Source organism: Lepisma saccharinum, chromosome 8, assembly GCF_977018435.1.
Source record: "Lepisma saccharinum chromosome 8, izLepSacc3.1, whole genome shotgun sequence".
Taxonomy (NCBI): Eukaryota; Metazoa; Arthropoda; class Insecta; order Zygentoma; family Lepismatidae; genus Lepisma; species Lepisma saccharinum.
In genome coordinates this window covers 32,737,535-32,761,915 of record NC_139236.1, presented here as the reverse complement: position 1 = coordinate 32,761,915, position 24,381 = coordinate 32,737,535, and the positions used below count along the sequence as shown (strand labels likewise).

Sequence of the window (24,381 nt, the reverse complement as noted above, 5' to 3'; positions counted from 1 at the left end):
GTAAAAATAATAGAAAACGGCCGATATTAAATTCCCCACAGACAGACATCCGTGACTCTATGCAATCCCGCACAACGATAGTGTTTCTCGGGTTGTGTAACATTCAGGCTGATATGACTTTGTGTTGCGATCACGCCCAATATTAGTGTGAAATCCATAGTTTTCAGAGTCGCTCTTAATGCTGTTCAACTCCAAGTTCATCACCTATTGGCATGGGGGGTGAGAGCGGGTGAAAAATAAAATGACACAAGACCTAGATTAGTGTCGAATCCATAGTTTTCGGAGTCGCTAAGCTAATTGGTGACATTCACGATCATATTTAAAATTAGTTACATTTTACACTATAGTTAGAAATGAAAACTGAAATTGGTAAACGCTGTAAGTGCCACAAGAATTCAAACACCGTTTTCCACATTAAACTGTGAAATGTGCCATGTTTGATAATGTGGTAAACGTGAAAAGTGGTTGGTAGCCCTCTAAGTAGTTCAAGGGGCGTGTAAAAAGGCACTAGTGTGAACGTTCGTACGGGCTGATGTGCTGAACGATGCGATTTCCCAACACTTTCGCTTTTGGCACTTACAACGTTTACCACTTTTAGTCCTCAATTCATTATTTTCCTGTTAATACAAGATTGGGATAAATAAATACCCGGGCAACGCCGGGTAAACAGCTAGTTTATAATAAAATGGAATTCACTGCTTCCTCGTTTTTTGGAGGTATTTTTTTTTATCTAGAATTGACATGAAGATGCCTTTTCTTCGGATAGAACTATGTGAACTTCAATCACGTATTTCCGGGGGGGGGGGGACCTCGCACGCTAGCTAGCCAAGTGAGTCTCACACATATAATGATAATAAATTATATTACTGACCATAACGAGCATATTTATCAGCATTATTATTATTACTGATAAAAGAGATATGTAACAACTTACATTCGTATTTAGCTCATTTCTGGTTAAAACCACGCAAATGTACAGTCACGGACACTTCTGGGTTGTAACGATTCCATTGGAAGTAAATGGAGTCATTACAACCCAAAAGTGTCCATGACTGTACATAAAAAATATTCTACGAAGGAAAAATAACGTAAAAATGAATAGAAAAATGCATTATTTATAAGACAACAAAAGATTGTTATTTTTAGCCGTTGAAAGAGCTTCCCTGATTATTATTATTATTGGTATTCATTAATTTTCGTATGTTATTCACCTTCAAGTTAGACATCCATCATTCTACGCCAGAACTATGCATATAAAGCTGGTCAGAACATTCTAGTGTAGGAAATGATAGATTTTGAATTGCTCGGATGTGATAGTGTTTGGAAGAAATCAAAGGGAACTATTATTCATAGTTCGTTGTAAGATTTTGCACAAAAAAAAAGTGTCCCCTGAAACGCGTCATAATTTCGTAAAAATCTTTACCCAATATCTAATTGAGGTATGATGTTATTGATATTTATACTTAATCATAATTTACTCAGTGGCACTGTCTTTTTCCTTCTATTTCGGCAAGCTCAGCATCTTTTTCCTACTTTTGAGTTAATCGTCATAATAAGGATGGCATGATTGACACTTGTTAGACTGTAAGTTGTAGGCTGAATGCATCTATCTCATAGGCGCGGCACTGGAGTTGAATCACTCAATCAAAAATACGTATATTTATTGTATTTTGGTAGTTATTTTCTACCTGTCGACGAAGAGAGTGGTTGGTGAATTGATATGGGAAGTACAATGCCTTCTCTAGTTTTATACAATCACGAAAGTATTGGCAATATATTTTAGAATCTTTCTATTGAAAATCTTCGGAGTGAAGCTACGGAACCATGTAAAATTGAAATTTGAAACATAATTTACGCTACAAATATCATCAGTAGCGTTCGAATTCAGCACCAGTGGCGCGGGAAGGTTTTTAATTCGGGGAAGGGGGCAAAATGCAACCTACTGTATGCGCGTGTGTAAGTAGTGTGGCGTGAGTGAAAACTTCCATTTTAGTACAGCACACATGAATTGCCTGTCTTTTAATGGAAAGTCTGCATAATTTTTATTTCTTAATTTTTAGAATTGATGACTATTTTAGAAACAGGTTTTAAAAATATATATAACAATTCCGAAACATATAAAGCTCTAGACCTCGTTCTGGGCTCAATTGGAATTTAACGGAACGAAAAATCTGAAGATTGGCATATGAACGTTGCGAACTTTCATTTGAATGGAGGGTGCGACTTACAGGGGGGCTCCCCTCCATATCTGTCTTGAATTTGATTTTTTATTTGATCTGATTTAGATTATTTTACTTCCCTTTTCTGCGACTTTTGGTTAATTGAAAAGATGAGCATGAATGATGAGAAATGAGATGAATGAAGGGACAATGCAAAAATGTAGGGACGACAGACACACCAGGAGCCCCACAGAGGTTTATACTGGCTCCGAGTTCAGGCGCCAAAGCCTGCATAGTCTGGAAAAATGCAGTCCAGGGTGTAATCCGTGGAAGGGAGGTTGATACTTGGGTGTTTTCGGAAAAAGTCACCCATTTGTGTCTTGAGCATCGATAGTCTTGAACCATCCACCATCTGGTTATGAATGGCACATTAGAAAATAGGTTCGTTTAACAACAGCACGTTGCGTCTGTCAGGGGGGAGACAACTTGGATCTACGAATTTAGGGGGTACAGTACCCCCTTCCAAAATTTAGAGATACAATGTCCCCCTACCCCATCCGTTTCTGCGCCACTGTTCAACACAATGATAGAAAGAAATGAACCGCGATGAAAGTGAATTTGGTAGCATGCAACATGCTAACCCTTCCACCCACACAAGTGGAAAGGAACAACTGTAACACGATATTTCAACAAGCCGTTGCCAACTTCTTCTGCGCACTTGAACGGATTTATTCACGTGACGCAAATACCGGTTCACAAGCTCATGCGCTAGCCGGTTTCCTAAACCCCGCAGGAAGTGCTATCGCATCGAATTGCTAGTTAAACAAGGCTCTTTCTGCGAAGAGAAGCGTTGCCCGTCACACAAAAATTTTCCCACACCTCTTCCTCCTGCGTCCACGTGATCCATTATGTCACCATCTACATCAACTGTTATCGCGCGATATGAGGTCACATATTTACACTGGAGCACCACTCTCCTCGCTCCCCCACCTCCTCGCCCCTCCAAACCCCGTTCCATTACGCGACACTCGGCCAGAAGGAAGGAAGTAAACTTGTGCTCTCAAAGCAGGCGGAAAATTCCTGCAAAAGCAAGCCTCGCGAGACGGGACGAAGCGCAACAGGCGGGAATAACGAAAGCAACTTCTGTGCGTACCGGTCGTGATTCTGCAACAGGCCTCGTCCTCGAAAGGGTGCCTGCATCGCTTTGGAAGACTATTTCTGTCGGTCGCGGTTAAGTTTAGTGACGTATGTAAACAAAAGCGAGCAAGACATGTGCAACGTTGCATGATTTAGTGAGGTGTGATGCCAGTGTGATGCCAAGACGTGTTGTCAACGTCACGCCCACCTGGGATAGTGCAAGAATGGTGGTGGCTGCGACTCAACAATGGCCATGTTGATATGGACGTACGTGTCATTGTTGTGTTGTGTCATCGTGCCAGCGAGAGGTATTTTGTCCGCGTCCTGTTCGAACACCTTGTGTGATCTGGATTACTGCGTATGCAACGCGTCCTGCAGCAGAGTGACATGTGACTGTGGGGGATGGAACAAGGTAACTTCTAATTTCTAACGGATGCATGCACTCCATGTTACTGTATCCTGGTTTCCCTGGCTTGGCTTCCTCCTACCTGCCTTCCAATCTACCTGTCAACCTGGCCACCCCCTAAAGAAACCTGCAGACAGGTAAGAGCGGGAACAAAGAAAGACAGACCCGACAAGGAGAGGGGGGGTTCTTCGTTCACGCACTTGTTGCTTACCAAGCGCCTGCGTGGTCACGAAAAGGAGCTTACGGGCATGTTGCTTGAGACGACTTTTTCTGTTAGCAGAAAGCTTCATGGTTCTGTGTGAACATTCGCACATGTATCTTCTTTCAACTTTTCCTTCAATGCTGTCCGTCTCAATTTTCACCCAACTTCATTCATTCTACGCAGCTTTTTCTGTAAGATATTATTATGATGCCGTGTGTTTTAGTTGTATGCTGAATACTGAAACTATAGAGCACTAGACGAAAAAAATATCGGTAAGGCACATATAAGGATTAGTACCAATATATACACTGTAATAGTTTTCTGGAGACAGCCTCCTCAATTTGTGTACAATCCTAACGGATTGACAGCCTTCTTATGGATATCTTATGAAAAATACTAATGCTTTCTACAATTTGATTTGATATTTAGGGTCCCTTTTCTGCCACTTCTTGCTAATCGCAACGAAGAGCATGAACAATGATATGATAAAGTTGATGAAGGGACACTCACAGGGAACGTCCATGGCTAGATTCGAACCCGAGACGAATGTTTTCTACAAATATGTAGAAACAGGGTTCGATTCCATCTAAAGCCACAACGTTTAACCTCAATGTAGCTATTTGGCAGTTACAATTACTGTTCACTTATTGAGATGTTTTTTCAAGTTCACCTTATGCACAGATAACATAATGTGTACTGGGCCTACAGTTTAAAGTGGGATCCGAACCACTATGTACCTCCACCGGTTATCGAACCCGGGATTCCTTGATTACAAGGCGATGACGTTACCACTACACCATCGCCGAAAAAAAATATAGCATCGGTTCAAGGGCCATCCCGATGGCGTAGTGGTAATGCTGTCGCCATGTAATCCAAGAGTCCGGGGTTCATTTCCCCGGAAACATTCCAAAGTGGTTCAGGTCCCACTTTAAACAGAAGGTCCAATACAGATGAGCTTTATCTGGGCATAAAGTAGGCTTAAAACAAACATCAGTTCAAAAATCTTTAGATTATTAACTTTTGGCCTCTCTGGCAGAGTGGTTAGCACGCCGTGCTACGAAATCAAAGCCCAACGTTATACGTAATTCTGGTTAAGGCATGAACATTTCACTGTCAGAACCCATTTATTCTCATAAGTCGCGATTAACCTAGCAAGGTAGAAAAGCAACGTAAACTAACTAAAAATAGTCAGTTTTATTTATGGCAATGGATGAGAATTTCCAAGCTAAAACACATTGCACAGACACCCAACATCCATAATTTCTTTCACGAAGGCCTACTTTTTGTGGTCATTTTGGCTGCACAAATTTACCGTCACCCCCTCCAATGAAAAATTCGGGATAAACCCTGTTAATACTCAAACTTCCTGTCATGAAGAGACGAAACTCTCGGTTTCGACTAGAAGATTGCGTGGTTGGCAACTGGCTCCGCTCTCTTTTCTTACTCCAGATAAATTATCAGCCTGTCAACATGTCCTACTACCATGTACAAGGAAACCCCATAGGCCACACCCTGCAATTTAGCCACCCATAAGTTTATGGATTTCGTAGTTTCAAAAGCAGCGTGATTTATTTGCGCAAATGAGTACTTGAACAATAGTCATTCAAGTTACCAGCTAGCCTGTGATCTCGACCCCACACGAACTGCATGACGTCATTAAGCAGGTGATGTAAGCAGTCGAAGTAAGAATAGCTTCGCGAGTGGTGGGTGACGGCATGGAAAATGATCCTGACGTATTCGCTAGTCGCAACACGGTCTGCTTTGTATGGTATTTAATACGACTACAAGGCCACGATAGCGAAATCAGATTAGCGCATTGTGGTGAAGGGGTCTGAGAGCACACAGAACGGAACTGAACAGTTCAACTGGTTTCTTTTGTAGAACCTTGTCAAACCATGTTCCAATTCATGTGGTTGAAGATTACGTACTGCCTTACGTGGTGTCATGTTTCATTACTTAGGGCCGAACAAAGGAGAAGGCGCTATTTATTTTAATTTGTTAAATGTCTGTTTTATTATTACAGTACGTGGCACATAAATGCTGAAATTATTGGCGTCACTAGTTTCCGATTATTGGGAGGGGGCGGGAGCCAGTGGCGTACCCCGGATTTTCTAAAGGGGGCTTCACGTATACTTTTTATAGTAGTCGGTCCTCATTTTGCCATCTTTTCCTGCCTTTGGCGTTTTTTTTTTTAGGAATACTTGGCCGAAAGGGAGGGGGGGATTATAACCGCAACCAACCTTCCCCCTTTAGGCATGCCACTGATGGGAGCAATCATAGATGGGAAACCTATTATCTCCTTCGGTTAGGAGAATATTGATATCATTGAGTTAAACTAAATTGTTACTATTTTTATCACTATAACTTTCGCTGTTATTTTGAAAAACAACAATAATAACTTCCAATATATTTTTTCACAATTTTGGTTATATTTAACGTCGTTTTTCTAACTTGTAGGTTAATCGAGAGTAATATATATATATATATATATATATATATATATATATATATAAATTTCTGCCGGTTACACTAGTTTGCTATAAAATTTATTTTCTTATTCATTGTTGTCAGTTAATAGTTTCATTCCCCCTTCGCTGAAATCAACAATCTGCCATACGGTACTTTCAGCTTTCATATTTTCGTAACTATTTGAAAACATTAAACACTTATACTATGCTGCTGGCTACGTTTTATAGCGAAAACAGTCGTTAATATAATTTATAGTGATTTACATGTAAGAATTGTTACCCAACTGCAAGTGGGCTTAGCTGGCCAGTTTTCATTTGTGTTAATGCGGACAGAAACATATCCCCCTTTCTTTGAATTATTGAATCCCCCACCCCCACCTCCTTGATTGAAAATGTAATTAATTGCACTTGATGGAATTAAAGAGAAGAGGGGGTCAATCACTGCAGAGCTCTTTCCTGCCAAAAAATGACCAATACTTAAACGTCTTTTTAACTCATTTGCGACAACTTTAATGCAAATCCAAGCACTTCCATAGTTACTTTGATGTAAAGGTCTTACCGTGCCATAAAAATATAGAAGTATATTGAACATTGAAAAAAAAAATTGATGATTATTTTTTTTGCCAGGGGAACCAGTTTCTACATTCCCGCGCCTCACTAGCTCTGGGACTCGTCTAGCCTCTTGTCAATGTGTACCTGGGTGAGGGTACCGGAGCGTGATGTTGATCACATCGTTCGACACTTTGAAGGAGATCAAGAATATGTGGAGTCCTACATCTACCTATCAGCTTTTATCAAAAACATGCCTTCATGATTTTATATGAAGTGTGACCTGCCCAATGACGTTTGTTTAATAGTCGCGGTATTTTGACCGTTGGTGGTACTGTGCAATGTTTAATGAACATTTTCTGTAAGACATTATGTTTCTTCTTTTTTAAATGACTTTTTAAAAAATATTCAAAACATGGTTTGAATCTGACTGTTTTGCATTCTACAAAAAAATACATACTTAACACATAGGCGTGAGCAGACCCTCTGATTAGGGGGACAAAGCCTTGATGAAAGTTTAATCGGAGAAAGGGAAATCTTATTTCATATCACTGTTTTATAGTGCTGAAGTCAACGAAATGGGAGGGTATACAGTGTGTGTCCGGGCCCGGCCTAAATGACTGTATTAGAAGAATCGAAACTTGTGGTTGTAACTAACGTTCTTTGTCCCCCTCCTTGTAGTTCATAGACTAATTTACATACACTATGTAAAGAAAAAATAGCGACACTTGCTCGGATATGGTTTTCCCAAGATTATGAAGTGAATTAAAACAATAAGAAAAGCAGGATTTGTCCATCAGCCGTATTTGTGAAGGAGCGTTACAAGGGAGCGGATAGGAGAGAGAGAGAGAGGCAGGAGGCATCGTCGATCGTGTTCGTTCGATGGAAAACCTCTCATGTGATGCCTCTCTCACTCCCTCCTATCATCGCAGAAGAAGCGGGAGATGGTTTTGCGAAAACGATGACATTTATCCAACACCCCCAGTTCTTTTCTATTTCCATTTATTATGTTTCAATGCAAGAGGCTCCTTCTGGTGCTACTCTATTGCTTTTGAGGTGCATTTTGCAGGCGGGAAGTTCGCATCGCACGCAGCACTCATCGGCCTCCATGCAATAGAGTAGCACCAGAGGGAGCCTCTTGCATTGAAACATAAAAAAATAAATGAAAATAGAAAAGAACTGGGGGTGTTGGTTAATGAATCTTGTGAAAAACCATATCCCAGCAAGTGTCGCTATTTTTTCTTTACAGAGTATATAAACATAGTTTCGTACAGCAGATTCAAAACAACACTGACTGCCATTTAAGGGGGGCGGTGGAGAGGGCATGGCTGCTCCTCATTTTTCACCATTTTTTGCTCCTGCACTACGGCCTCTTAATGCCAAGCCTTAGCCTTGTCTACCAAGAAAAATTGAACTGTCCTTTTATGGAATAGATCGACCGAGATTTCAGCATATTGTTGAGAATACCGTATCTATATTTTTCGACTAACTCAATCGACGCCGTTGTTCTGTATGTTGAAACCAACAGGAAAATATTCTCATGAAATGTGACCTTCAGACGAGACTTAATTGATAAAGGATTGGGTTTTGCTCTTATCAAAAGTCGGGTCAACTAATTGGCTTTTACTAAAGCTTCAATGATGCATTTAGCGTGTAATTTACGACTTTTCTTGAGGATAATAAATGCATCTGCAAAATGTTATCCAATTGCTGAAATACCAGTGTTACCATCTAGATTATGTGTCATAATAGTATTTCATTTTTCCCACGTCATCATAGTTTCCCCACATCCTAAATGTTATGTAACATTCGTGTCGGTCATCTGGGGATGGACCTGCGGTGCGGCTGAGCACCACTGAATTGTAGTACACCTCTTTAGTCTAGCCGGGAACCTCTTGATGCTAAGGCGAACCGTTCCACATGTCGCCAGTTACAGAACGTCGAATTATGTGGTATCTCTCTACAACTCTATGACGCAACAACCCTCTAGGAGCCAGTACCTGCCAAGGTTGGTTGACGCGTGGTCAGCGCATCGAGTCCCATCGACGTTGCTTTCGAGACCGGACCCCGGTACTTCTTTCCAAGTAACTCCCAATTTTCCTCACGACAGTGGCTCAACGCCGAAATTTTGGGGGCTTCCACCGGGAATTGAACCCGGGACCTCTCGCATTTAGGCGAAAACGCTAATCATTTTTGTACTGATAATTTCTCTGTAATTAGTGTTCAGGAAATAGTTTCTACCACAAACAGAGCTTCTGCTATTGTAGGCGTTAATTAATTACTCCCACAGCTTTCTACACGACTAAATAAGCACATGTAAATTTCTAACTGTAACGAAACAAAGATATCCGTGTTGTTATCAAGGTGTATTTTGTACTTGTAATTTTGTTATTTAACGTCTTTTTTGTAGCAGTTTAAATTAATAATAACGGTGAGAATGAATTATTATTAGACTGATTGATTCGGTTTATTTTACTTCGCTATACCGCCACTTTTTGATTAATCGCGAAAATAAGGATGAGTGAGGACATAAAATTAATGAAGGGACACTCACAAGAAACACCCACTCTCAGTGCTCAGACCGGGATTCGAATCAGGTACCCCTGGCGTCACAGCGCGTGATGATAACCACTCCGCGAATTATTCGATTAAGTAAAGAACACTAACTAATGCCCTGGCCGCGACTGGAACAAAAAATCTTCGAAGTCGAGATATAAAGTAAATCGCTATTTTATCTTTTCTTTTTGCAGATGCGGTTCCTTAACCACAGCTAGAGCTTTCTGAGAATTAACTGATCAAAAGGAAAAGAGGGAAGGGGAAGAAAATCCGCACCACAAACTAATAGGTCGATCTATTCCATGCAAATCGAATTAATACGGAAACTTGTTCCTGATTCAGGTTATTCGACTGCTTCTAAAACAAGTCACATTATCGCAAGAAAAATCGAGAGCTGTGCGATGACCACTTTTCGCACTTGACAGTGCAGCGACTCTAATACATCTTGGTCCAAGCAGCTCTCATGGTCGACTCAGATTGAAACATCATCCTTCCACTCTTTCTCTGTAAGTTAACGTCCCCCTCCCACCATTTTTTAGCTAACATGTCAATATATTATAGTTCGGACAGGGCATGCAGCTGGTAAAGTCATGAGAGAATCGGTCACTATATATTATAAATCGTTAATTGGCAAGCAGGATAATGAAGAGGGTAATAAGGAAGAGATAACAAGGTTTTCTCAATCAAGAGGTACATTCTGGCACGTTTAGAAAGCGTCGATTTCCTTGCTTTCTTCGAGTATTAATATTAGCAACAGCATCCGGCTACTAATTGTATGACATGTTTTAACTCGTTGACATATTTTCATTTGCAAGTATTGTATTTTACAGCATGATCGTCGCGCCCTGTTTTTTCTGACGAAAAATAGGTTTATGACCTTCCATCACATAATCATCGCATCACACGTCAGATAACGCAACCAGTGATAGCCGTTGGACACAGATGATTACATTTTGTAATATTCTTAAGTGTAATATTTCGACCATAATGCAGAAGGTGCAAACTTTTCTTTCACACCGGAAAAATGTTCGCTCAACTGTCACGAAGAAATTATGTGCGTCTATTTGGAGTAATAAATTTTAACGTGTATTCCGTGCATTCTATTCTTGCGCCAAAGACAGTTTAGTAATAAATTATTTTTAAGTACCGGTAATACCGGCACATTAAAAAAGCTTCTCATAATGGTGGCACCCAACTTTTTTTTTAAAAAAAAATCTGCTACGATTATACGGTGAAAATACGGTGGAATTTCACCAGACGAACGGGAATGGCCGAGCGCGTTGAGTGTTCGACTCACTATCAGCCGGACAATGTGGCCGAGTGGTTAGCACATCGCGCTCCGACGCCAATGGTCCCGGGTTCGAATCCCGCTCGGGCTTGGTTGTTTGTGAATGTCCATTCATCAATTTCATCATTTAATCACTCATCCCCCTCTTCGCAAATTAGCCAAGAGGCACAAAACGCGAAGTAAAATAAACTAAATCAATCAATCACTATCTGGCCAGCTTAGGTGCCAGCCCCTACCCGAGTATGGAGGTCTCTTCATGAATTTAACTTAATCATCATTCATTGTGATTGATACAACTAGTTACAAGTGCCGAAAACCGATGCACCTTAGATGCATGTAAGCTACTTCTCTGAGTGTCTTGACGACATAACTCCCCATCCCCCATCTCCTCCTGGCTTGAAATCAAGAGGTCCCGGGTTCGATACCCGGTGGAGGCACATAGTGGCTCGGATCCCACTTTAAAACTGTAGACCCAGTCCCGATTAGCCTTACTGTGCATAAAGTGGACTTAAAACACCAACTCAAACCCTGTCCTCTGTGAATATTTTCCTTTTTTGGAGGAGTAAAGCATATTAATTGAATGAACTGGTTCACAAGAACTGATCTATTGATGAACTGATTCACAATGAGCGAATCAATCAAATTAACCAAGCTTCTTACTGCGTCTTCAAAGCAACCTCCATAACAAAACTGACCTTGCCGTTGGCCATTTCTGTTATTATTGCCTTGCATTGCGTGTCTTACATTTGGAACTCGCAATCTCTCAGAACCGGTGCCTTCCGCCACCCAACACTCCATGCAATAATTACGCATGCCCGAAGCTATTCCCCGAACAAGGAAAAAATGCCAACTTCTGTGCCCTCTAGAACTTACGACCTATAAACCTACACCACTTGCAGTCGTCGTTAAAAAATATACGGTGTCTAATTTACCGCTTCCAAACTTGGAAAACCCACAAAATAGGCTATTTTAGCTGAACTAACAGGATGCAAATTTTTGCCTTTTTATATATTTGTTCATGGTGTTTAGTGTCTCATAATGAATGCATTTTAAAGAGTGCATGTAAATGCCCTTTTGGATATTCTAGCTCATTCCCTCTCTCTTTCGCCTCTGTGTGTATTTCTTGGTGCTCTGTAAACAATTCTGGAAATTTCTCATGTAGGCTATTTATGGATGCGAGGGTGCGCTGGAGCTCATAATTCTAGGTCATAATCGGTCACGTGACAACGTAACGGGCTTTCTATAATGTGATTTAAAACAAATCAAACCCATAATTAATTGTGACTTTTCTAAAAATCTGAAAGTTATTTCCATGTACATACTTTTAAAAACAAAATACACAGTTTATTTAAAATGAAGAATATAATAAACTTTAAACTTGATTAATAAGTTTAAAGTTCAATCCATTTTTCATTTTAAATGAATTTGTCCTTTTGTTTTTAAAGTGTCGGTATAATTACCGTATTTGCCGACGTATAAGACGCACTTTTTTCCTTTAAAAGGAGGTCAGAAAAATAGGGCGCGTCTTAAACGCCGACACTCAGTTTTTGATTACCTGTATCTTCAATTCTGATTTAGGTGAGGTTTCAAGTGGACTTTTCATTTAGCTCTGGAGATGAATGTGTGGGTTTTGACGAAGAAGATTAAAATGTATTCTTTCCTAGTTAGATTACGTAAGTTATTTGTTGAAAGTACACCTATATATTACTTTATATTTGAAATACTGTAAATTAATTAAAATATCCAGTGATAAAGTCATTCCCTCCAATAATGTGTACAAAAAAGGGGGTCTTACACGCCGGTGCGTCTTATACACCGGCAAATACGGTAATTACGTTATCAGTCCATTACGCATTTTTTTATTAAACTCAGTAGGAAATAAAATAGAGAAATAAAGAAACACTTGTAGTGTAAAAATAATTTATCCACCGAGAATATAACAATAAAAAAACATATTTCCAAACTTCCAGGATCTAGTCATAACCAATATTTACTTTTTGACCCTGTACTTCTCCGGGAGTCAGGGCGAGTTTTAATTCTGCTTATTCTCATTTTTCTTTTAAAATAAAATACACACATTATTTTGCCTTTGCTCAGTCTGAAAGTGTTTATTACATGGCTGAAAATTGAGTTACTTAATACACATACCATCTTTGGGAACTTTTCTGCTAACATGTACAGGGAGGTTATTTCAGTCGTTCACCGCCAGAGTGACGGCCGTTCAGCGGGCTCTCCATGCAACAGGTCCCGGCAAATTGCGTTCAGGAAGTCCGTAACAGAAACCGCTTGTTTTGTAATGTTTCCACTTTTCACAATTACAGTTACAATTACAATTGAAATAAGCACGTACCTTGTCGCAAGGATGCTGTGTGTGTGTGGAAAAGGTGTCCTCCCAAATACAAATATTTCTGGCACCTTATTTCTGACAGAAAATCTTAGATTAGACATCGTTACTTTATCGTCAGTTGTCAGAAAGGGAAGACAGCATCCCGGCGCATAAAGCAAACCGAAAGCGTAAAATGATATTTAAAAGTAATAATAATGATGATCACTAACCTCCTGTGTTATAAGAGATGTTGAAAATGACCTCCTTTAACAGCAATACAACACGTTTCTTAGGTTCAAGAGATCCTGTCTATCGTAATTCCCTGACCACTTTTCTGCAAGAATTCGTTTTCACGTAATTATCGTACATAAAAACTCTCTGTTCAAGACTATATTTGTTTAACGACATAACTAATGAATGAATAACAATTAACACACAATAAAGCACTGGCCATGAGTAGCACATTACAATAACACAGTATAAGCAACACGTGTACTGATAAACGCAAACAGAAGTGAACATGAACGTACACTGACGTCTGGTAGCCGACAGTGTTGCTAACCATTTTTCGGCAATGTCCCTACAGACGTAGTCAAAATGTCCCTACAACTGACCAAATGTCCCTACGCCAAGTAAAGCGACTAAAAAAATTATCACCTCATGAGCATGCAAAACAGAAGATAAAATATACACATTTACTTACCAAATCTTTCTACTCGGTGCTTCCACAATTAATGAAGGAGCGAATTTACATTTGCCTATCCTAACTTAACCTAACCGTACCTGGAAGCGGCCCTGGCGCCTACCCAGCGTCGAATAACATGGGTACCTGGGGGAAACCCTGGGGGGTAAAGGCGGTCAGGGGCGTGGTGCTGATCACATCACCCCCACTCACGACCGGATCAAGAAAGTGTGGGGCGTTACCCTCACACCCCCTATACGCCTTCATGGCGTGGTGCTATGCACAGGGGAACACTTTACCTTTTTTGTACCTGAATGGTTCGTGGGGCTATCCGTCAATGGTTTGTTGGGCTACCCGTTTCTCGAGCCCAAATTTTAACTATGTTTGCCTTGCCTAACCTAACTTAACCTAACCTTACCGAGAATGCTCAGTGGGGCTATTCCTGAATGGTTTTGCGGTAATTGTGATTACGAACCGATAAAAAATATTTTTTTCGTAGCACTTTAACATCATCGAAGACGCCATTTTAGTATCCTGCAATTTTATGATTGATGTAATGTTGCCAAATTTACCTGTAATCAAATCAGTTCTTCTACATCGTGATTGTCGCTGTCACATGTAAGCACGTTCTTTGGGCAATATACTGAAATGAATAAGTTTATTAATTAGCCCTCCTGCACACTCCACCTAACAATCTGTATAACATTAACAACTTTTTTACTGTTCTCTTCCGCTATTCTTACACAATCCATGCTCTCCAAGTATGAAATCAACAGTGTGGCAACGCTGTAGACAGCGTAACTAATTGTAATTTGTTCATATCAACAAATATGGCTACCATACTTGTATACGGAGAATCATTGCGAGAATTGAAATGCTTATTTTACAACTTCTACACGTTAATTAACATTTTTTCCCCCTCACCCCAACATGTTAACTTGAGATAAATCATCACGAATAATTATTTCGTGAGTATAAGACGTAGCATAGAAATTACAGAAGGGTCCGGTATTGTAAATTCTTGCCTTAATGAATAATAGGGGTGTGCGGGACAGAATTTTTTGGGTCGGGACGGGATCGGGACGGTAATTTTTTTAAATCCCGACATTCGGGACTGAAAAATTTGCAATTTCCCGACCAAGTCGGAAAATTTTCGGGACGGGAAATGTTCGAAATTTCCCGAAGCACTGGAAATCTCGAATTTTACAAGTCATTTTCACTTTAAGTGATTGTTTTTGCATTTCTAGAATAAAAACTTACAATTTTCGATAAGTTCCAGAAACTTACAAGGCAGAAAACGTCGAGAATTAACGACTTTTTAAAGTAAAGGATCCCGCACACACCTAATGAATAACGTTGAGTCGTTTACTGTTGATTATGTTATTTGAAGTCATACATGCTGCTGCTGTGAAGAGATAGATGTTGGTTGGTGATATATGCTGTATTTCCTGCAGTCTTTAACGATTCTGGTCCCATTTTATTTCCCTTTTTTGTTTTTGTATCACTTAACATTGAAAATATTCTTTCCGTTTCCGCTTTAGAATGTGGCAATGTTAGCACTATTTTCGCGAGAGTGGAAATGTTTTCAAAAAGGAACTTGCCTTGAAAGTTTTTGGCAACCGATAACATGTTCCAAAATTCTGATGGAGATTTGTTAGTTAGTTCTTTTTTCTCCTCTTCGCTAAAGTATCCAGATAAACTAATTCATAAAATGTCATTTACCAAGATTGAAAAAAGTACCTACGTTTTCCCTCATTTGGCAAAATCTGTCCCTACGTTCCTACGCGGGCGAAATTTAGTGAAAAGTCCCTATGCTTAGGGACATGTTCCTACGGTTGGCATCACTGCCGACACGTGCAGTATGAATCGCCCTCTCGCGGCTGACAACTCACCCAACCCCCGATAAGCTGCCGGCGCTGTCGCGACAACTGAGGATAAAGTAGCGATGTCTAATCTAAGATTTTCTGTCAGAAATAAGGTGCCAGAAATATTTGTATTTGGGAGGACACCTTTTCCACACACACACACAGCATCCTTGCGACAAGGTACGTGCTTATTTCAATTGTAATTGTAACTGTAATTGTGAAAAGTGGAAACATTACAAAACAAGCGGTTTCTGTTACGGACTTCCTGTAATGCACTACCAAGCTGGGAAATCTTCAGCAAACTGGAGTCCAATGAAAACAGGCATGTCCACGTCTTCCTCTCATTTTCCGGAACGAAAAATCGCAAACATCATTTCCCTCGATAATTACTTTGCAGCATTTTGAACGGTTCTTTCACATCGTGGAATATGACACGGATCGCGTGAATCACCAGAATGGTGCCAGTGTAAAGTGAGAATGCTTCCTAGAGCGGTCCCACCAATAGGAAATGGCAAGTGGACGACTGAACTAAAGCACTAAGTGGGTCGGACACTGGCATGTGCTCACCGGAACGGGCCCCTCCAGAAATTTTGCCATGTTGCACAGTTTTACAATTGCATATCTAAAGAAAAGAAGTGGATTTTGGGAGTGCTGAATTCAAAAATGGCATTAACATTTTATGGATTGGCTCTTGTTTTCTTGTAATACTAGAAAATGTAACAAACACCCGGCACGTGTTGATTTGTATCTTATTTTTCACAATCGCGATAAATAGAAGGAAATTAGTAGTTGCCCGAAATTGCTTGTCCTGACATGCTAAATGCATTTTTCATGCACAATTGTCGCAACATGCCGCGAAATAATGCAAATATTGTGGTTCATGTGATTTTTTTTAGCGTTCCTCGCAAATTACACCACAGTTGGTACAACATTTTTAAAGACTACCACAAAAATCGAAAGTTTTCTGCTACATGGATTTAATATTTTCGATAACATTCTGGAAAAAGTACTATTTTACTAAACACCATGGCCACAATTTGCTATACAAAGTGACTGGTATATGAAAAATTCTTATTTTATTATTGTTCTCTAACAATTTTCGAACATACCTAACTACTACCCTTGGGCTGGGATGTTCCTAGTTGTGGACACTAGGCTCTCCAAACATGTATGATTCTGAGTGAGCGGTTCAGGAGTGATGTTACCGAAAATGTCATGGCCAGGACACCCTTGACGCACCTCCAATTTCCGTTCAATAGTAATAAGTGCATTGTATCACATATTGTGATAAAGTGAGGTGCTTCGATCTTTGGTAGGGACATACCTGTCCAAACTATAGGTCCAATCCCAGTCTTTTTGAGAAAGAAATTAATTCTAGAAAATACTCTTCCACAAACATATGCCTGTATATTTTCTAGAGAAAGAAATCCTTTTTGAAATAAAAATTACATTCAGTAAACTCTGCGAATGTTTTTAGGGGATAATTAGTAAATTCGATTTTTTCGAACAGTCTATTCAAAATTTTGAACGTTTTCAAAGTTTGAATTTTTGGCCCTGACATAATATGCATGGCTCTAAGAGTTATAAAATGAGTGATTTCCTAGGTTTGTATCTCATTTAGAAGCAGATATATCTACGAAAAGCGTTAATTCGTTACCAAAAGAATCTGAAATTTTCAAACTGTTTAACTCGGGAAATGTTTTTCCTTTTTTTCGGAAAAACATCACATACATACTCAGGAGACCTGGGCGAACAAATGTTGAAAAATCAGAAAAGGGGGGGGGGGGAGAATTTGCAGTTTCAAATAATACAAAGAATATAAATATAAAATACAATACAATATCTAACAAACACACACTCGAACGAACTCCTTGCACTTCTCCAGCAAGAGAGCATTACAAAGTAAAAACCTTTAGCATGAAAAAAAATCAGTGTGTTAGTTTTCCTCAAACTTTACTCAAAACCCCCATTTCAAACACAAGTACATATTTTTTTCTTCGAAGATAACTCAGTGCGGTACTAATATGGAACTGTTCACATAAGATAGGAAAGTTTTCATTATGATTAACAGCCAGCGTTATCACTAGCTAACGTGTATCTTGTTGCGTCGATACACTTTTAAGAATGAAATAAAATTCCTGATATAGGTCGGTGACTCAGGCAGGAAGGCTACACAATGAATCGTAACCTCTGCTTATCACGCAGCTGCTTGCAGAAAGGATCGGCCCACAACTATCTCAAATTTAAGTGCATACTTTACCAGATGCTTGGGATTTGTTCTTGGAGATATAGGGTCATCATTGTGTTGACTCGGAACCCCACTGCTTCAGATGCTGAAATGTTCCATCGTCGACGGGAATCCAGCAGTCTTTTCGTACTTGACTTATTCCAATGTGTGAGGGAACTCTCATCATGATCATACGTACACATATACACGCAAACGCTATCCTACCACTTTACTATTTTTAGAGGCTGGAAATTGGCGGTTCGGTGGCCAAACGCATGGTCGAATTTCGATCTCGATACCAAACTTCACGTGTTCGAGTCCCAGTCTGTTATTGTGAGAGTCCCTTCTTCAGTTCATTTAATTATTACTCATCCTCAACGTCGTGATGTCAAAAAGGGGAAGAAAAGCGACTCTAAATAAGAAAAACAAAAATATGATGTTAGGAATGACTTGGGACACTCCTTCACACTAGTGATTTCTCTACACACCCCTCATACATTTCTTCAGGAGAGTCAGTTTATAGTCATTTTGGCGGGAGAGTCAGTTTATAGTCATTTTGGCGGTAAATTTACCTTTAGTCCTTACACTCTCACCATGAAAATGTCTGATTAAACTGCTTCACACTGCCTGAAGCCAGAGGTAATAATCCTCACTGGGGTTTGCATTTCACCTCGTCGCCATTCTTACTCGTCATCGTGATCACTTAAAACAGCTAGAAAAGCGACGTAAAATATACTAAATCGACGACAACAACAACGACGACGAAACTTCGCCTGTTTAAACTTTCATCAAGATTCTTGACTATGTATTTGCTTACTCTTTGGAGTCATGCTGTATTAACTGACTAAATATCTAGTCTGTAGCTGTTTTCAAAATCATAGAGGCATCCTTACCGCTGGCATATAAACACTTCTCATTCAGTACCGTGGTGGTCTCTTCCTGCACACAACATATTTTGAAATGATACAATTCAACTGATATTGTATTATTTCAACCATGTTTTGTTTCGTGTTATCCGGTTTTCATTTTTTGTGCAGGTTAACGTTTTGTTTGCTACTCAAGTTTGCTAAGCGTGAAACGCAAAGGAATAACTATTTCCTGTATAAATTCGTAGATATTACATATCCAACGTTTCACAGGTGGAACTTGGGATCGACATGTGGCACATGTCTTGTTATCATAAGCTTGCTCTGACTTCGAGAGAATGGGACGATTCTTGCAGTGACTGGAAAGAAGGATGAAAGTTGAGCTTGAGTGTTATCGATGCAACGACCACAGATTATTGCCAGGAGGCTGTTTGCTTTGCTGGGTGGCCTATCAGGTGCAAATTGGTTTCAACCTTGCAATGAAGTTATAGAAGATCGTTTTATGCCTGTCATTCAATGCAACAAATACGTGGAGTTATCATCACTGCCGCGTTTAACCTAGTGGCGCGAATAAAATACATTATAAAAAAGCAATCATCTGACAAAGAGTCACCGTCGCGATGAACATAAAGAGGTAGAAAACCTACGTAAAAATAACCGAAAGAGAAAGACTGGGCTGGTTGAGACAGCATTTCGTTCCTTTTCTTGTTATGGAGTATGATATGATGCTTCTTCTTCTTCTTCTTCTTTTTTTTAAAGAATGAAAGAAAAAATATGGAACGTTTTGTAAATCATGTTCCATTAGACAGCAACGTACACACAGAGGGTCACCAAACGTACTCTTTTTTTTTTTTCCTGAAAAAGGTTCTACGTACATTTAGAGTATCACATAATTTGCATTAAGAAAACGCGCTTTTCAGTTGAAAATCATACGTAACGGAATTTATTACTGTACTAAAAGAACTGTCATTGGTTCAGTACAATTTCGATAATTATATTTTGAGTAAAACTGAAAATTTGGCTCATCGGGGAAGTTTGAAAACACATGGAATAGTTATTGATTGCAAACTTGGGAATTTTGTTCTCGAGAAATCATTTAAAAATTCATTAGTTTTGAACGGAAATGTCATATTTATATTACTTGTTAGCATTATCTATACAGGGTGATTCAAAAGTCCAGCACCATAGAGCAACCCGGTTATTAATGCAGATAGCGAAAATTGAATGAGGCGAAAAGTTGTTGGAAATACGTAGTTTTCAATCTAATGTATTTGAATTTTCACCGTAGAATGCACCGTTGAGGCTGTACACTGGTACGGATAACGAAGTTAGTAATATGGTGTGTTTTATACAGCGTATATTGATACACTGTTAATTGTATCTTCTGCAAATATGCTCTATAAATAAACAAACTGCCGGAGTACTAAGTTAGGTGAGTGTACAAGCCTCAGTGAGAACGGGAAATGCCTTCTTAACACATGATTCGTCCTGAACAAGAGGCATTACCGTTATCGCAAAACCGTGCTGTACCCGGTAAATTAAGAATTGATGACTATAATTAGTTATTTTTCTGAGTTTATACGTTTTCAGTTCTCATTGAGGCTTGTACCAGTGTACAGTGTAAGCAGTGCATTCTACGGAGAAAATTCAAGCGCATTAGATTGAAAACCACTTATTTCCAACAACTTTACATTTTTCGCTTATCTACTCTAATACCCTAGTTGCCCTATGGTGCCAGACTTCTGAATCACCCTGTATATAATATATATACTGTAAATGCTTGTGCGCTACATTTTTACTTTTAGTCTTACATTTGGGGACAATGTCTCCTACTTTTTGCTTATAGTGATATATACGAAGTTATACAGAATGCTAGCAATATTGGAATTGTGTTAATCCAATTACTTATTTAACTACAAATTAATGTATCAATTTCAGGGTCACGTGACACTAAGGCCAGACGGAGACTTCAGTTTGCCCCTCTCGACAAGTTCTCTTCTAGTGCAGCATTGCCAGAGCCTGGTTGTGAACGCCATGACGCTCTCAGGGCTTCCTGGACTCCGAAAAGTCGAGATAGCAAACGTGAGTAACGTCACCGTCCAAGAAAAGGGATTTCTGTGGAACAAAAGGAACAAAACCGAGCCGGGTGTCGAGCTGTCCATAAGGAACGTTACCATAAGTGACCTGTCGAGCTACGCGATTGCAGGACGATACGACGCGATCGTGCTCGAAAGTGTTCGAATGATCGTCGTCAAGCCCTTTGCCGTCTCCAGCCTGGTACAGCTCGAGCGCTTGATACTTCGGAAGTGCGACATCGACCTGCTGGAATCGCAGGCGTTCAAGAAGTTCGAGGTTCAGAACATGCATCTTGTGGACAGCAGGCTGGACAACATCCAGAGTCGGGCAATTTTCGAGCTGCAAGTGCGGAACGAAGCTCGGTTCCTGGACTTGAAGATAGGTGCCATCAGGAATCAGGCGCTCGTTCTTCACGGACCACGCAGCTTCCGCTTCGACAACAACGTGGTGGGACTCTTTGCCGGAGGGGCCATTCAGCTGAACGCAAGCGGGCCCGTGTTTTTCCAGAACAACATCGTAGGAAAGCTGGAGACGGGCGCTTTGGTCAACATCCAACCCGACATCGGGACGTACCGGAAGTTGACGTTCGACAACAACACTTTCGAGCGCGTCGAAAACGGCTCACTAGCCTTCAACAAGCGCTATGCTCCGGAGAAGGACCTTCAGATCAGCAACATCTTCCTGGACCAGCCGTGCTTCTGCCACTGCTTCAGCCAAGTGGCGGGAGAGGTGTCCCACGCGGTAAAGAACAAGAGCATGTCCCCGCTGGTAACGCTTCTAGCGCGAGCCACCTCTTGCAGGCAAGACACACAGAGGTACATCCGCCTGGAGGACTTTCAGAAAAAGTGCGACGCCAAACCCGACAACACGCCTCTTATAATAGGACTTGCGGTAGGTACCGTGTTACTGGTCTCGCTTCTGATCCTCGTGGTGATTCTTTGCAGGAAGAGAGCCCGGAAGAGGAGATTAGGAGTAAGGAGAGTTGAGCTGCAAGATAAGATAGCGATGGCCAAAGATCGCTCTCCTTCCAGGTACATGATGGTAGTTCCTGATACGAAGACGTACCGAGAAACTGAAGTCCATGTAATAGTGGAGAAGGCAGAACCGTTGCAACACGAAGAATCGTTTTCATTACAGGAGTACGAAGATGACGAGGACGAAACGGCTATCAAATACTGATTCATCATAATGGAGTTTCAGAGGCTGTGAAGGAACTGTGTTCACAAATCAAGAGCGCAGTCGTCTGTTCTTGTGACATTTAGTTGTTAATGTAACAACGTCTGTTCTTCTCATTTCGTCTGCCGAGCAGACAGTGAAGTGAAAAAAAAGACCATCATAAAAGTGATGCGTCAAATGTGTTCTATGTTAATTTCTGTTTGTGCGTTTAGCACAAAAGAAAGTTTAGCTGGTGTGAAGATAGTGCACAGGTACCTCGAACTGAAAGCCCCCCCCCCCACCAATAATATACACACGCACAGTCATGAGAAATTAAGCAACATTTTGAAATTACTGTGACACGTTGCATTTTTTTCCTTTTATGGCAGACAGTTTTGCATGACAACCTTATTACTCTTCTCAATGCCACCTTTTCTTATTAATCTTTTAAGGCTGCCTGCCAGACAGAGGTATTTTATGGTGTTTCAATGATTTCAATGTGCTAAATTTCCCCTGACTGTAAAAACATATACTACGTACAAAACACAATCAAGTATCAACGGACATGAAAACGATCTCTTGCAAGACAGTCCACAAAACAAAATCACTCAACTATGTAAACGTTTATGGCTAGTTTTGTATGGCAACCTCCTTGCCTCAAATACATATTTCCTAATGTCACGATGTCGGAAAATCGACATCGTACTATTTTTTTAATTTTCTTTCTTAAACAAGCTTCTGTCGATACACCATGGCAGAGCAAAAATAGCTTGTTCAGGGGATCTGGCTGTCAATATAAATTATTTTATTCTAGTCCCAAATGAACTGACAGCTGCAACTGTACGCTTATCTACATTCCTATATTGTATCTCGCTCAAAACAAACTGTAGATTTTATTTAAGCAGCTAGTCAGTAAAGTGAACGCTTGCTTCAATCCCTTTAAGCATCTGTAGTAGCCATCTGCATATCCAACTGCCGAATAAAAAGTTGTGACGTGACGAAAACAAACATCACATTCTACATAATATTGAACGTAAATTACTAGAGGAGTAAATCAATTTCTTTAGGATACCCCTTGTAGGGTAATACAAATTGTGCGTGTATGTGTGTGTGTGTCATGGGTAATGTCTCGTCGTGCAAAACCATAATACTGCAATCATTCAGTAGAGAATGCAAAAATCACAATACATGCCTCAGAATAGAAATGCTGTTCTTTATAGTTTACTGCACAGGTTTGTCAGTGTAAGAAATGGTTGTACCTTTATCTCCAACAATAAAACAATTTGCTTACATCTTTGCCAAAGTAAATTAGATTCGCTCCAAAAGCACTGTATAAAATAACATTATTATGCACACACGCACAGATATGCCAACTGAATTGGCCACATAGTTTTAAGTGGGTTACAAACACTTATATATGAATCCTCACCCTCCCAGGAATCAAATTCAGGACCATCTGACATGCATAAGTAAATAAAGCATATTTTAGCGTAAGTGTTTTACATTTTTGCCAGTAGCAAGCAAATAACTGTATAGTAGTTGTATTCTTTTGTATCGGAAGGATTCAGTTGTACTGGTAATTTTGACCGAGAAAAAATCTCGAGGTCATGTGTTTTGTTGCAGATTATCCTATCAGTGCCAAAAATCGCAGTGGTAAACACTATAGTCTTACTCTCTTACTTCCAATGTATGCGAGTGTGTATGTATGTACAATTTATACTGTGATATTCCGTCATGTATTATATACTTAAACAGTTGTCTACAAGCTTTGTGTGAAATGCAAAAATATTATGAAACATTATTTACTTTGTATGGTATTTGCGAAGTTTCAATACAGTTGCTGTACCAACTTTACATGTAAGTTCACAAAAAGTTAGTTAATTCCCATTGATGGCATACTGTCCAGAACAATCTAAAATATCAACATTAAAACGAATGCAATTAATTTATATTTTTCAGTGTACAGTTTCTGAAGAAATGTTAAATTAAGAATGAATAAAAATTTGCTAAAATTGCTGCAAGTAATCTTTCGTGTTGTGTTATGTGGTTGATTTCTTACATTAAGAGAAGTGTCTGGGTTCAATCGAAGGTATGAGGTTAATGTTCTATGGCAAACTGTACTTTACAGTAGGTAGTGGACCTTGTGAAGAGAGGCTTGTGTTGTGTGTTTGTGATAATTCCTTCATCCATTTCACCACTCATCCTTATCTTCGTGATTAGCCAAAAGTGGCAGAAAAGAGAAGTAAAATAAAACAAATATACAAAGTTCACCAGGGCAGGTGGAGAAAATTGTTTGTTATGGAATTCTTTAAATACGTCCCAATTTTTTATAATTTATATTTCTTTCTTGGCAGACAAGCCACGTAACGGTAAAAAATAAGTTTTTTTTCCAGGCCAAGGCGCTTCCCGACTGCACACT

At 39.8% G+C, this 24,381-nt stretch overlaps 2 protein-coding genes across 2 annotated transcripts in view; one reads left to right on the top strand and one right to left on the bottom strand.

Annotated features, from left to right (window-relative positions):
- The window catches only part of hiw (MYC binding protein highwire), a 529,247-nt gene that overhangs the window by 343,839 nt on the left and 161,027 nt on the right, over nt 1–24,381 (bottom strand). The gene's annotated exons all lie outside the window — the stretch shown is intronic.
- On the top strand, nt 3,010–23,975 carry LOC145990917 (uncharacterized). The gene is made up of 2 exons (XM_083126442.1): nt 3,010–3,708; nt 20,670–23,975. Exons 1-2 carry the CDS (start codon nt 3,544–3,546, stop codon nt 21,984–21,986), a joined length of 1,482 nt encoding a protein of 493 aa, XP_082982568.1. The 5' UTR covers nt 3,010–3,543; the 3' UTR covers nt 21,987–23,975.

Excerpts from the sequence above, each read along its gene's own strand:
- LOC145990917 (XM_083126442.1), top strand. The coding sequence starts at position 3,544 with ATGGCCATGTTGATATGGACGTACGTGTCATTGTTGTGTTGTGTCATC. Across the intron at positions 3,709-20,669 it reads ACTGTGGGGGATGGAACAAG|GGTCACGTGACACTAAGGCC; the intron begins GTAACTTCTAAT and ends TATCAATTTCAG.